Source organism: Perca flavescens, chromosome 10 (assembly GCF_004354835.1).
Source record: "Perca flavescens isolate YP-PL-M2 chromosome 10, PFLA_1.0, whole genome shotgun sequence".
Classification (NCBI taxonomy): domain Eukaryota; kingdom Metazoa; phylum Chordata; class Actinopteri; order Perciformes; family Percidae; genus Perca; species Perca flavescens.
Window position 1 is genome coordinate 29,967,632 of NC_041340.1, and position 14,450 is coordinate 29,982,081.

The window sequence follows — 14,450 nt, forward strand, 5'->3', positions numbered from 1 at the left end:
GCGCAGAGTTTTGAAACACTGAAGCGTGATTCAAAACACCCATGTCACGTGACTACGGCTAAATGAAGCATCAGAGTGTTTCACAAGTGTTTCGACAGGTGGCATGGTCCGCCGAATCAGCGTTTGATTGACGGGGTCTGGAACAAACCACACAATCGCACATCTGTATAAAAGTGAAGTCAATACATCTTGACCTCTTGGTTTTTGTGACAGATTTTGAGATAGCGGATTTTTGGTGATATAGTGACATTTATAGTGTGATTTGTTTAGTTATATTTAGGCTTACATTTAAATTTACACATTGACTGATAGGCTAGAGACAGACAGAGTATACATACAGTGACACATAGATAGATAGATAGATAGATAGATAGATAGATAGATAGATAGATAGATAGATAGATAGATAGATAGATAGATAAAAATGGAAGCTCTGTTTTCATTTTCATTCAGAGCCACAAATGTCAACATCAGGCCCATCATAATCAACATCAACACCAGTAGAAACACAGGACAGTTTATGGGAAAGTTTTGATGATAGTATCCGTGAAACAGTGCCTACAAGCCTTACAAGCTCCACATATTACAAAAATATATATATTTTTTAATGGCTCGTTGTCAAGGTTGTTTCAGAGCAACACCTGCAAGTGACCACTAGGTGTCATCGTTGAGACGGGTGTTGGATTGTTTCGAAGCCTCGACACAATATGGCACATTTGCTTCAACTGTTTCATTGTTTCACGAAGCCTCGATCTGCCCACCACTACGCAGCAGTAGCGCGGAGCATTACCTGCACAGACAGACACCTGACCCGGAAATGATGCAGCAGTGGGAGCGCGAGAAGGAAGGCCGCACTTATATACTGCCGCCCTAGTGGTCAGCAGGCACAATTAACTGCAACAAGACAACCTTATTTATATACTGCTACACAAACAAAGAACTTAAACTCTGCAGATGCCTCATCCTACGGACTTGGAGCGGTTCTATTTCAAAAAGAAGGTGAGCAGTGGAGACCTGTAGCATACGCCTCATGCTCCTTAACTGAGACAGTCACGCGCACCTGTCGAGCAAGATTCAGATTCTAAGGCTACAGCAGAACTACTGGCTGACACAAACATCTACGTCGATGAAATAATCAGAAGCCTACCTGCTAGCTCAACGTACATCACACAACTGAAAGAACAACTAAAACAGACAACACATGTTCTGAAGTCATGTCATTGTGTCAGAGAGGCTGGCCAGATTACAGCCATCTCACAGGTCTGATCAAAGCATATTGGCCACACAAAGACACTCTAACTGTACATGATGAACTGTTACTGAAAGGCACCAGACTCGTGATTCCTACCACTATGCGGAACTCTGTCCTCGTAGCCCTACATGAGGGACATCAGGGAATGTCTAGATGTAGAGAGAGAGCTAGAGAGACAGTGTGGTGGCCTGGTCTGAGCGGCCAAATCAACAAACTTGTGAAAAACATATGCATTAAGGAACGTGTCAACTCAGTGGAGCCTTTATGCCCAGTGAGTTCCCTGAAAGACCATGGCAAAAAGTTGGAGCTGATCTTTTTACTCTCAACAACAGTAACTATGTACTGGTGGTGGACTACTATTCCAGATTTGTGGAGATAGCCAAACTGACGCCCACGAGATCAGAAGATATTATAGTACACCTAAAGTCAATCTTTTCCAGACATGGCATTCCAGAGCTTTTCTACAGCGACAATGGACCTCAGTTCTCAAGCCAGCTGTTCAAAGACTTTGCAGCAGCATATGGTTTCAGACATGTAACCAGCAGTCCGAGATTTGCACAAAGCAATGGTGAGGCTGAGCGTCATGTCCAAACTGTGAAAAGACTACTAAAGAAAGCAAAAGACCCATATCTTGCACTTTTAGCGTACAGAGCGACCCCATTGGCTAATGGGTACAGCCCGGCGCAACTACTGATGGGACGGAGACTTCGCATGCCAGTACCCAAGTTTCCCTCTTTGCTCATTCCCAGCCTGCCAAATGAGGCTGCAGTGGTGCAGAGAGAGAGAGAGAGAGAGAGACTAAAGGATAGTATTGTGTATAATAAAAGACATCGTGTGAGAGATCTTCCTCAACTATCTCCAGGACAACCGGTGTGGATCACAGACACCAAGAGTGAAGGGACTGTCATCTCTCCTCATTCTACACCCCACTCATATGTTGTGGAGAGCCCTTCAGGAGTCATCAGGAGGAATAGGCATCATCTATTACCATTGCCTGAAATCACACCAAAGGTACAAATGCCAAGTACACCAGTCAGACCTACAGAGGGTGCCAGGCTCACACCAAACCGTTCAGAGTTTGCAGTTAAGACTTCAAAGGCAGCTACCCCAGGTCCTGTCAAAACTAGGCTTGGCAGAGTTGTTGTAAAACCTCAAAGACTGGACTTGTGAATACAAAAGAGAAAGTGTTCAATAATTTGTAAAAAAAAAAAAAAAAAAAAAAAAAAAAAAAGTTTTCATTCATGCTGCATTCATCTCATAGAAAGGGGGATGTGGTGTAATCTGTTTTATTGTGAAGGGCCTAACAGGAAGTACGGGGACTACTTTGTGCTAACCTGAATGTGAAAGGCTGTAAGTTGGAAGGACGCAAATAAATGCTGTTCAGTTGCTCTACAACGTGTTGCTTGAATCTATGCCCAATAACACGACAATATCCATATATATGTGTGTATATATCTGTACTTCTTGTATGTATATATATATATATATATATATAATTTAAATTGAGACTGAACCTTATGATAATGGATATTTAAATGCTAAATCATTTAACTTTGCAAATATGAAGAAAAAACCAAACAAGGAAAGGTTAGCTAAGTTCAGAATGTTTAATATCTTTCAGAACAACAGCAGCAACAATTTGGCTTAGTCCTGCTGAAGGCTGCTGAAACGGCTAGAAACTGTCTGACTTGAGAGCAGATTTTTGTCACCGTCCCCGGCTGCTGTCGCCTGCTCTCGTCTACTTTACAGGCGAGGCGCAGTTCATCTCCAACGAGCCGAGAGTTCAGTCGGCGGCAGGGCAGTCGGGACTCACCCGGAAATGGCGAGCGGAATGAGGTGACTAGTCTCTCAAAATCTGACGAAAATCTTCTAAACTGACCTTTGTTGAGCTGAAATGAAGACAGATTCAGCAACTGCACGGCCTATTTCTCGCTTAAAATGTTTTCAGAAACATGTTTCAGTGAACTATCTTAGTACAATATGAGATCGTATTCTGAACGGCCGCCATGACAGTCTGGCTCTCAATATCCGGAGAAAACAAACCCATGTGACGCGTTCGTCCAATCAGCTGCCGGTTTTCATTACTTGGGCAACAATACAGAGTAGCGCGGCCTGCTGTTATGGAGACGTATTACGTTTCTAAACCGCCACATGAAGTAAACAAACACAGTTAAATATTAAAAAATTAACGCAAAAATTTACGCGTTAATTTTGACAGCCCTAATATATATATATATATATATATATATATATATATATATATATATATATATATATATATATATATATGTAATGTATAGTCAAGTTTCAAGTCTTTGAGGGGCAAGTTCAAGTCAAGTCTCAAAGTCTTTGCCATGAGTCCAAGTCAAGTCTCAAGTCTCTGGCCATGTGATCTGTCCCTAACACTGTATTGTTAAATCTTATGAATTTAAGGCATTTCCTGTAGCTACCATCTGTCACGTCTGCCCCGCTCTTATTATGTTTTCTGTTGTTTCCCTGGACTTCCTGTTTTATTTTGTAATCCCTTGTTTGTCTTCATTCACTTCACTTGTCTTCCTGCCTTTGTTTGTTTCCCGCCTTTTTTGATTATCTGTCTCCGCCCTAATGTGTTTCACCTGTTTGTTTTCAGCTTCCCCAGTCCCCATGCATAAATACTCACTATTCCCACTTCCCTGTGCCAGATTGTTGTTGAACCTTTTGTGTCACGCTCTCCAGCGTTATCCCCAGTGTTTGTTCCAGTGTTATCAGACTTTTTGTTTGTATTTGGGCCACGTCTACTGCCTGCCGATTTTGTACCTTTGCCTGGATTGTTCTCTGAACATTAGACCATCTACGTTTACTCCCTGCTCTGAGTTGTGCATTTGAGTCTGCCACTGTACCCTGACACCAGCCATACAGTACCAAAAATCAGTGGTAGGATAACTTTATGGGGTCTACTGCAATCTGAAGAAACACAAATTAAGAACTCTGTTTCAATTTCATAACTGTATTTTTCAACATTTTGATATCTGCATCAAAGAATACATGTTTGTCTGTGTTACTAACTACTAAGCCCAACCTCATCATGCATTACATTTTCCAGTGTTCAAAGTTTGAGGGAAACATCTGTATTAAAGGTTGATACACCAACCATGGTGCAAACATGTGAGAACTGATACTTTCCGTATTGCTATTTAACAACAAGAAAAATTGAAGAAATTTAAATCCTTTAAAACAGGAAAGTTTTCAAACAACAGACTGGTTACATTTCAAAAAGACCAAGTGTGACAGTGTCTTTGCTGAAAGCCTGGAATGGTGAGGACGCATGATAAGCCCTCCATGACTTGAACACCCTCTCCACTGGTGCACTGGTAGCCGGGACAGCAAGCACTCTCATAGCCACAAGATAGAGTCGCGGTAATGCCTTGGACTGTCCTCTCGACAGTCCACTACATCTTCATCAGATGCTACCTGGATATAGCGGATGATCTCAGCCTGGACAGATGAGCCATGTTGCACACTTTTCTTGGTGCTTTTCTTCCTGTAGCCAGAGAAACGACGTGGAGTTTTAGCAGGTGGTGACTCCTCCTGATCATCGTCTCCACTGCTGCTTTCAGGTACAGTCAGTAGGCTCGTTCGAGATGAGCCAGATCTGCGCAGAATCGATCACCGGCGATCGCCGCCCAATGCATGCCGGTTAGATTCTTGTCCAACTTGATCCCGACTTGCTCTGACGTCATGCACACGTGGGCAACGATAATCTCACGAGACCAAGGCGGCCGCAGTTCTGAGACGCAGGTAGCGCAGTTGCTTTTCACCAACTGCAAGAGCCAGGCCGACGCAGGTGGACCCACTGCATGCTGGGAAACGCCGGCCTCTCAGCTGATCGAACAGCTGATTGGTTCAGAATCAACTCAACATGATGACATTTTATATAAACTTTTTTATTGATTTTTAATCGGAGGGATTTTAACTGCTATTTGTCTGATTTAAAAGCTTATTCTGTACAGAACACCTGTTGTGAGGCCGATAGTTACGTTTAGAAATCAGAGAGACTAAATCTGTTCAGGTTATGGATCATCTACAGTCTGTTGGTAATTAAAATCAGCAACAGATCACATTTAGAGAATTTTGACAGCTACTCTGTCATAATAAAATCAACTGGAGACTGTGTATGATCTGATATATGGGTCTGATAACATTTTATTAAATCGGAATCGGACCACAGTGTTTGTGTCACTTCCTGTTCAGCCTGATGTCTGCTGGAATCAGCTGGAAAACTGTCCAACTTGAGAGCGGACTTTTGTCACCGCCCCCAGCTGCTGCCGCCTGCTCTCGTCTACTTTACAGGCGAGGCGCAGTTTATCTCGAACGAGCCTAGTTTCCGAGCCTCAGCCAAGACCAGGTCTGGAAGTTCATCAAAAACCATGTTTAGTTACAAACAAGCTCCCAAGCTTGTCCCATATTTGTCCTAATAAGGTTAATCAATCAATGAATATTCCAACCTTGAAAGGAGCCCTTGATCACCAATCACAAAACAGAAAAATGGGGAAAAAACACGATTCAGTGAGATCGATGTGCTCCTAACAGAGGTAGAACATCGAAACAAATCCTGTTTGGAAGCCTTGACCCTTGTGTAGTGTTCATATTTTTGTTACACAAACTTAATAATGTAATGTAACAGATTTAGCTCAATTACCAATGATACATACATCATTTATGGTTCATATTTGCCATTTACCCCTGTGAGATCACATTTATGACCATATAATCATTTTCGTTTCATTATTAAAAAGGTAAAAAATAGATTTTAGAAAAACAAGATTTTGGATCATTTTTAGTGCAAAACAGGTGAAAGTGCTTGAAATGTAGCAATTTGGTAACTTGTATTGGTAACTGTGTGGGAATAGCAGGTGCAGAAAGACAACATTCCCACACACAGACACCTACAATCAGACACGACCACATAAAGACACACACACACACACACACACACACACACACACACACACACACACACAGATACACATCAAACAAACAACGCATTTCATGGGGTTCAGGAAAACAAAAACTGGGTTAGGTTCGGAAAACGGGCATACCATCGGAGTTCACCAAAACGCAGTCTACAAAACCTTGGGAGCATTACGCACAATCACACGCATGGTCAAAAGGTTGCGGAAAACTGGGAACATTTTTACGCATGGAAATTCTTTATAAATCCCAACTATTGCGAGAATATTGCGATGACAAATTTCACCCTGCTTCACGCAACTTTTTCTTGCGTAACAGGTTTTATAAATGAGGCCCCAGGAGTGTATTCAGGCTTTGAAGATCCAAGTCAGTGACTGTTTCAACAAGGCGCAGAGTGCGGTTCCATCTTGTCACTACAGCAGAGGGGATGCTATGGTTGGCTCCATACTCTGCTTCAAATGCCTCTTTTAGGCCACAAGTAGAATGCAGTAAAGTGCAAAATTTTGTCACCTTTGCCATTGCGCTGTTCAGAACTTTTACATCTTTAAGTCCATCTCGCACAACGAGCTGCAGCGAATGTGCAAAGCACTGAAGTCGTTTGTGCTGTCAGCTGCTCTTGATGGATTCCACATCATCCTGGTTATCCTCATTTACGTCCTCCCACAGGTCACCATTTTCCAGGTCATCTTCTTCGTTACTTTTAGCAGAGGGAAAACAAACCGTAAAGGCTTTCTTCATGTTCGAAGCGTTGTCAGAGATAATGTAATCTAATTTGTGCTTTATGTTGAAGTTATCACATACTTCCTCAAATTTTTCACTAATCCTCTCACCAGTGTGAGACCCTGTGAATCTTTCACAGCTTAATAGAACTGACTGGAGTCTTGGGTTGCTTCTGTCTAGCTTCATGAAGTGGGCAGTAACTCCTAAAAAGTCACGCAAGGTCCTGTCAGTCCAGATGTCCACAGTAACAGACACGTGTCTGTTTTCTCTAATTTTGATTTGATCTTGGCCTCTTTGTCTGTTGCAAGCTCATTCACTCTTCTTGTTACGGTGCTCCAACTTACTGGACAATATCTTTCATCTACCACTGACAAACAATTTCTGAAGCTGGGCTTGTCAATCAATGACAGTGGCAGGTTGCATGAAATGAGTTCATTAATGATTGATTCAGTGATGGCCTTCTGCCTAGGATGTCCCTGATGGTACAGTTGCACACCTCTTGGCTGAATAATGAATGGCTCAATGCTGCTCTGTCCCTCTCCAATAGTACCTTTTTTAGCATTGGTGAATTCTGTAAACCTGTAGATGGACATGGGAAATTATTTTGCTTGCCACTAATAAAATCTGCATAAAACTGACATATATGTAGTGTTCTATGGGGGAAATAGCTAAAGTAATACTAAACGTTTCTATCATGTTTTTTTTTTCTGAAATAAAATGTGGGCACTGTAACGAAGACTGGATGTGAACTTGTGATGGGAGAAATATAATGCATGCTTTAATGGAGCTAGCTTCATTTTGTTACATCCAGAACTTACATTGGGTCTCCAACTTAGGATATTGTATAGTCTAATCTTCTGCTACTGGTGAAATATTAACCTAAGTCTGTCACATCATATGGCTACAACTATAAAGATATAATTTGCTTGTTCCCAGCATTAGCACAACACTTTGCAATGGTTAGCTTGTTACCTGTGACGATATATGTTAAATGTAACATATATCGTTAGCAAGTGACTGACCTATCTGGGTGCGTTTTGAGATGCCTGATGAAGTTTGATGTTGTTGATCCGGCATCATTTATCTTGGTGCCACACACCTTGCATGTATAGCTGTTCGCTTACTGCCACTGTTTACAAAGTTATTGAAAGCAAAACTAATGACATAAGGCACAACTATGGGAGGACTTGGTGTCGCCATCGTCACTGCATTTTTTGATGTGCGCGCACATAGGCATAGCGTATGCGTTACATTGCACATTACGGCAAAGGACAGGGGACATGCAGCTCGTCATGCGTTTCCCCAACGTATATGCGCCAATAAAAGAAAATAGAAATACATTAATCAGTTTAGCTTTAAAAAGCAATAACTGCATGAAAACATGTTGTTGACGAGTCTCGAAGCTCGAGTCAAAGAAGTCTTTTGGGTCGAGTCGCAAGTCAAGTCTGAAGTCTTTTGGGTCGAGTCCAAGTCAAGTCTGAAGTCAGCGTTTATGCGACACACCAACCAGACAGCCGACCCTCGGCAGAAAAGCCAGTCGACTTGAGAAACGTAATACATCTCCATAGCAGCAGGTGGCGCTACTCTGTATTGTTGCCCAAGAAATGAAAACCAGCAGCTGATTGGACAAAGGCGTCACATTGGTTTGTTTTCTCCGGAAATTCAAAGCCAGACTGTCATGGCGGCTCGTTCAGAATACGATCTCATATTGTACTAAAATAGTTCACTGAAACATGTTTCAGTTAAAAAAGATTTAAGCGAGGCCATACATAGGCCATGCAACAAAGGTCAGTTTAAAAGATTTTCGTCAGATTTTGAGAGACTCTAGTCACGCTCATTCCGCTCCCCATTTCCGGGTGAGTCCCAACTGCCCTGCTGCCGACTGAACATGTCAGGTCGGCCAAAATTCGGACACACTGTCCAACGGCCAATTTTTGGCCCTGTGTGTCCCGGGCTTTTAACCTTTCCAAGTATGAAGCAAAAAAATAAAACAAAACAAACAAACAAAAAACAAAAAAGAAACTAAATTCTTTTAATTAGTCCTGTAGTCCTCAGGAAGCTAAATACATAATTAAAACAGATTTCACCTGAGTTTCTTTGTAGAATGTCCTAAGTTTAACCTTAACTGTTTTCCTTGCAATTGTGAGAGTAATCTTTGTCTTTCTTCCTGATATTTAGGACAGTGTAGAATAACATGCTCTATAGACTCTGGACTACCACAGAATGCACAGTGGCCATCAGCATGCTTCTTCATTATTAACAAAGTATTATTTAATCCTGTTTGTCCATACCTCATTCTTGAAAATACATTCTCCTTATTGCTTCTGTTCACATTTCTGCTCTTTCCCACTTTATTCTGGATATTATAGAACTGTCTTCTGCCCATTGTCCCATAATGTTTGCCATTTTCCCTTAACTATGTTTTTAACCATACTTTTAATTTCTGCTTTGCTATAATTGACCTCAGTATCTATGCTGGAATTTCCAGCTGCTTGCTTAGCACATTGATCTGCTAACTCATTTCCTACAACTCCTATATGAGCTGGTACCAGAGATTGGGACTAGAGCACTTTGACTCCAGTAGGCCTACCACACCCTAGTCCAGCTGGTGGCGGTAATGCACCATTAAAGTTAGTTGTCAACCGCCATAAAACCGAAGAAAGAAGAAGAAGAAGAAGAAGAAGAAGAAAAAATAATATTGATTGGCTAGAGGTGACCAATAGAAAGCTGTGGTCGGCAGCAGTGTAAGCAGCGTTGCAGAATGTTTGTAAAACTTCTAATCTGGCTATTTCTCGTTATTATTTTCTACCATGACCCTGCTGACGCACAGAAGAAAAAAGAGGTAACATGCCTTGCTTCAATAACATAAAGCGGAGAAAGTTCATACATTTGGGGTTAAAGCTATGCGACTGCTCCAAAGTTGTCTAACGTCCGTGCCAATCTTAGAAGCTAAGCTAACACAGCAACCAGAAATGAACATTGACGTGTGGTTTTGTATGGCACTAAGTTTCAACCGATAACATTAATTTGATCTTCACTCATAGACACTGACTACGTTTACATGCACATAATATTGAGATATTCCAACTAAGCTGTTTACATGGCTAAATTAATGAAAGTGAATATTCCATCGTTTACATGTAACGTTAGCCGTGCAAAATACGATTTTTTTCAAAGTTTTCCAGCGGTGGCTGTTGTTCGATCGTGCGAACACAGCCACCCTCTTTCATTCCTTCAGCATGACTTGTATCAAATACAGAATATTGTCATATTCAGAATAATAGTGGTATATTGGTGTGCATGTAAACATAGCCTACTCATTTATAACTAATCCACAGTAGTGGTTGTAAACTTGGGGTTGGATTGGCTATAGGCCTAATTAAACACAAGTTTGAAATCCAGGAAGTGGACCCGCTTTTATCTTGTTTTCCGGACACATTCACCGTTCAGTTAACGTTAGCTAAACACCGCAAAAAGTAAGGAAGCGCATTGCATTTACATAGAAAAAATAAATAAACCCCTTATCTCGTAAATATGTGTCTCTCATAATTACGAGAAAAGATCTCTTAATGATGAGAGGAAGATCAAAAGTTAACGTATAGTTATAAATAGTTGCTAACGTAGGCCTACACAGGGCTCCAGACTAACTTTGAAAAAAAATTTTTTTTACTAGGACCACTGTAGCCCCTAACTAAAACATTTTAGAGGCACAGACAGAAAATTTAGAAGAACACACCTTAAATTGACCTGCAACGCAATTTTTCACATTTCCCCCATTTTAACTGTATTACTGATAACGGCTTTGGTAATAAATACAGAAACTAAAATCTGCGGTCTTATTTTAGTTCAGTCTCATTTAAATTGAATGGTGCTTAACAAATGCACATTCATAAATATAAACAAAGTATTAGTACTGTCAGTATACCGTATTATTGCCTCTGCCTCATACTCTATCTTTTAACACTGAAATATCAATCATATCTAAGGTGATTAAACTTCCATGGAAAGGGGAGTATCTATCACCCAGTGTGGGAAATATTGAGGGATGAGCAAGCCAGAGAATAAACAACATGAAATCAAAAAGAGGGTTAACTTTGCTTGCTACAGATTTCCCACCAGGGTCAGAAAGCACAGGGGAGACACTTTGTTTCTCTCACTATGACTCGATAAATACTAAATGGTTATTTTATTGTAATAATTATACCACAAGAAGATTGACAAATAGCAAAAAGTAATTGGATGTTCACTCACTAATCAGTGAGAGAAATGAGAGCGACAGAATGAGGCACCCTTTTTGATGTCAGGCCTGTATTCTGTTGTGGTGATCCTGAGGCACTGTCTAAGATGTGAATCCGAGAGTCTGTTTCTGTCCTGGCTCTTGATAGCATTCATTAAAGAAAATGCTGATTCACAGATGTATGTTGAGAGGAACATTGTAAGTAGGAACATTGCAGTCGTCTGGTGTTTTTGAAACAAGCTTGGTGAACCACGTTGATCCAAAAGTAACTCACCAGTGCGTCCTTGTGTTGAGCGACAGTTATGTTTAGGCACAAAAGACTAGTTGAGTTCAGGAAAAAGATTGTGGTTTGGATTAAAACGCTCCCAAGGAACACGCATTTCCGGGGTGAAAGTCCTTTGTTTACCCTGTGTTTTATGGGTAACACTTTATAATAATGGTACATGAATTATCATGAATTCATGCATGACTTAATGCATTAAAAAGTAAGAATTCATTAATGTAGTACTTCATGAACTATCAGTCATGTATAAGGAGTAATAGTGTCTCATGCATGCAGGAACAATATGTTAATTGATGCATCAATTAAGATATCTGAATCATCATGATGTCTGATTTTATTAATGATGTTCACCAGTCACAGCAGTGTACATATATTCTGAAGAATTGTAGTGTTGTAATCATTGTTAACTAAACATAACTTCTTCCTGCTTGTGTCCCTTCAAATAAAGTGCTGACCTGGTCCAACATTAAATGTATTAAGAATTAAAGTATTGGGTTGTCAAAATTATACTGAGGTCATTACACTGACACAAAATACAGTATACTTCAAATGCATTTTTATGAATGCCCGTGCGGGCCAGAGACTAGCCAACTAGCCCAACATACTTTTTTTTTTTACTGGCCCCAGGCCATCGGGCCCTGGCCGTGGAGCTGCTGCTCTGCCCAGTGCGTTTCATACACACGCTGAGAGCCACTGACCAAGCATCCATATTTTTTACGAGTTGGCAACGGGTTGGAAGTCCATAGTATCAGGATGTCTCCTAGCTTTTCTTTTCTGTGTTTGGGTCTACACAAGTAGCTGTTTTTGTGTCTGTGTCCTGTGTAGACTCTGCTGTCAGAGAAGTTGACTCAGATGATGGAGTGGGCCTCCAAGCGTTCAGTTATCAGGATGAATGGAGATAAGTTTCGTCGCTTTGTCAAGGCTCCTCCCAGAAACTACTCGGTGGTCATCATGTTTACGGCACTGCAGCCACAGAGACAGTGTGGGGTCTGCAGGTAAGAAGAGAAGCAATAGGAAGAGGCACTGCTGTTATTTTAATTCTTATCTATGAATTTAAATGCAATCTTTCATTTCAGACAAGCTGATGAGGAGTTCCAGGTGCTGGCTAACTCTTGGCGTTATTCCTCTGCCTTTACTAACAAAGTCTTCTTTGCATCTGTCGATTTTGATGAAGGATCAGATGTCTTTCAGATGGTAAGACAACTTCTTGTTCCCCAAGATGGAGTTATGCCTTTTGCTTTCTAATAGTCCATTAGAAAACATCCATTCATTTACACAAAAAAAAAGTATGTCATAGAGTGAATCAGCTGATTTTACTGATCAGCAGACTCAGCAATAAAAGAGGAGATAGTAAATTGAGCTTTCTGTAGTGTAGTGACTGAAAATCTTCAGTCGGACGCCTGGGTAGCTCACCTGGTAGAGCAGACACCCATAAATAGAGGTTTACTCCTCAACGCAGTGGCCGCGGGTTTGACTCCGACCTGCGGCCCTTTGCTGCATGTCATTCTCCGGCCGGTCTGAGAAGAGAAGACTGCCGCTGCACGTCTGGAGACAAAGGGAATACTTTTTTTTTTTTTCATGACTTTTCAAGGGTTTTCCAATAATTATCTGCAGGCTAGGTAGGCTAAACTGGAACTGGCCTGATTTTTAATCTGAATCAGTGTTAATGCACATTTAAAATATGCAGTTGTCCACAGCACAATGCACAATATAGGTATGATCATCTTGCAACATCAAGGGCTCAAACTTAGAACCTTTGATGCAGACGGCAGGTGCTGATCTCAGGGAGCTATTATTTGGGTGATGACACAAGTGGCCTCACAACATCTACTAGACAAGGGGCAGGATTGCTGGGACAGAATTATTGTAAAAAAAAAAAAAAAAAAAAAAAATCATTTCTCACTAGAAAATTCTAAGAATTTGTGCACTTGGCCAAGACAACATAGAGATGCCTGTAATGTATTTTCACAAAGATCAATAAATGACAAACTGATGTTTAAAGATGCTCTATTTTGCATTGACTGCAATGGCGTAGATGAGGACACGATAAAATAAAAAATTTAATTTTGAATTCTCAAATTTTGCACACAAAATCTACAGTGATCTTTAAATGTTGTGAATGTTTTCCATGAATATCAAAGATTTAGTTTGGAAGAAATTGCAGAATTTGTTAATACTACTGTATGCAGTAAAATGTTTTAATTGCACTGTGGGCTCATTTTTTTCATGTCAAATTTGTGGAGAACAGTTTGAGATAAAGTTCCCAAAATCTGATGTCAATAGATCTGTTTATGATTTTTTTTAAGTTAAGAATTTTAGATGGCTATTGTAGCACCACCACACAAATCACACTGATTATGTCTGGCATAGGACTGGACCTGTGTGCCATGTTTAGTGAGTTTTCATGCATGGGAACATGGATTTCTTAGGAAGATGAAGCAGAATAATAATACTCTCGGCCCCTAATGACAGCGACTGTCTGAGATGTTGAAGAGTCAGGACGGTCCTGCACAGACAATCAGTAACCTGAATAAGGAATATGAATGCCAAGGTTTTTATGTTCCATATCATATCCTGAATATAATTATAACCAGGATAAGTCTCGTGACATGCATTAAACCTACTCATTGACAGACCCTTCAACCAGTGGATGTCTGGTATAGCCAAATTTCCAGAAATGGCCCCGGATATTATTGTCCAAAGTGACCTACAATAAGTGCATACAAACGCCACAGAAACGAGCGAGAGGTCATCAATAATTTAATGTGTATCTCTTAAACTAACAACTAAAAGACTGTACAGTGCTACAATACAAATGCTTAGAGTTAGACTTAAGTTTTTTTTTTTTCTATGATTTCATTGGATGATTATTCATTTTTCTCACTTTAACCTCTCTACAACTGCATGTCTATGGGTTCACTGTGTCTGTGTGTAAAATGAGTGAAATAAATAAGTTTTCCCCAGGGGATTAATAAAGTAATTCTTCTTAATATTGAACCTCACTGCTA

At 40.5% G+C, this 14,450-nt stretch overlaps 1 protein-coding gene across 2 annotated transcripts in view; it reads left to right on the top strand.

The window, feature by feature from the left end:
* Positions 1-9,597: 9,597 nt before the first annotated feature.
* The window catches only part of magt1 (magnesium transporter 1), a 35,292-nt gene continuing 30,439 nt past the window's right edge, over positions 9,598-14,450 (top strand). The window contains exons 1-3 of one of the 2 annotated variants that reach the window (XM_028589268.1): positions 9,598-9,764; positions 12,268-12,437; positions 12,519-12,636. In XM_028589268.1, coding sequence (XP_028445069.1) covers positions 9,684-9,764; positions 12,268-12,437; positions 12,519-12,636 — 369 coding nt within the window. In that variant the 5' untranslated portion in view covers positions 9,598-9,683. The remainder of the gene's footprint in view (positions 9,765-12,267; positions 12,438-12,518; positions 12,637-14,450) is intronic. The other variant, XM_028589266.1, reaches the window with a different exon arrangement.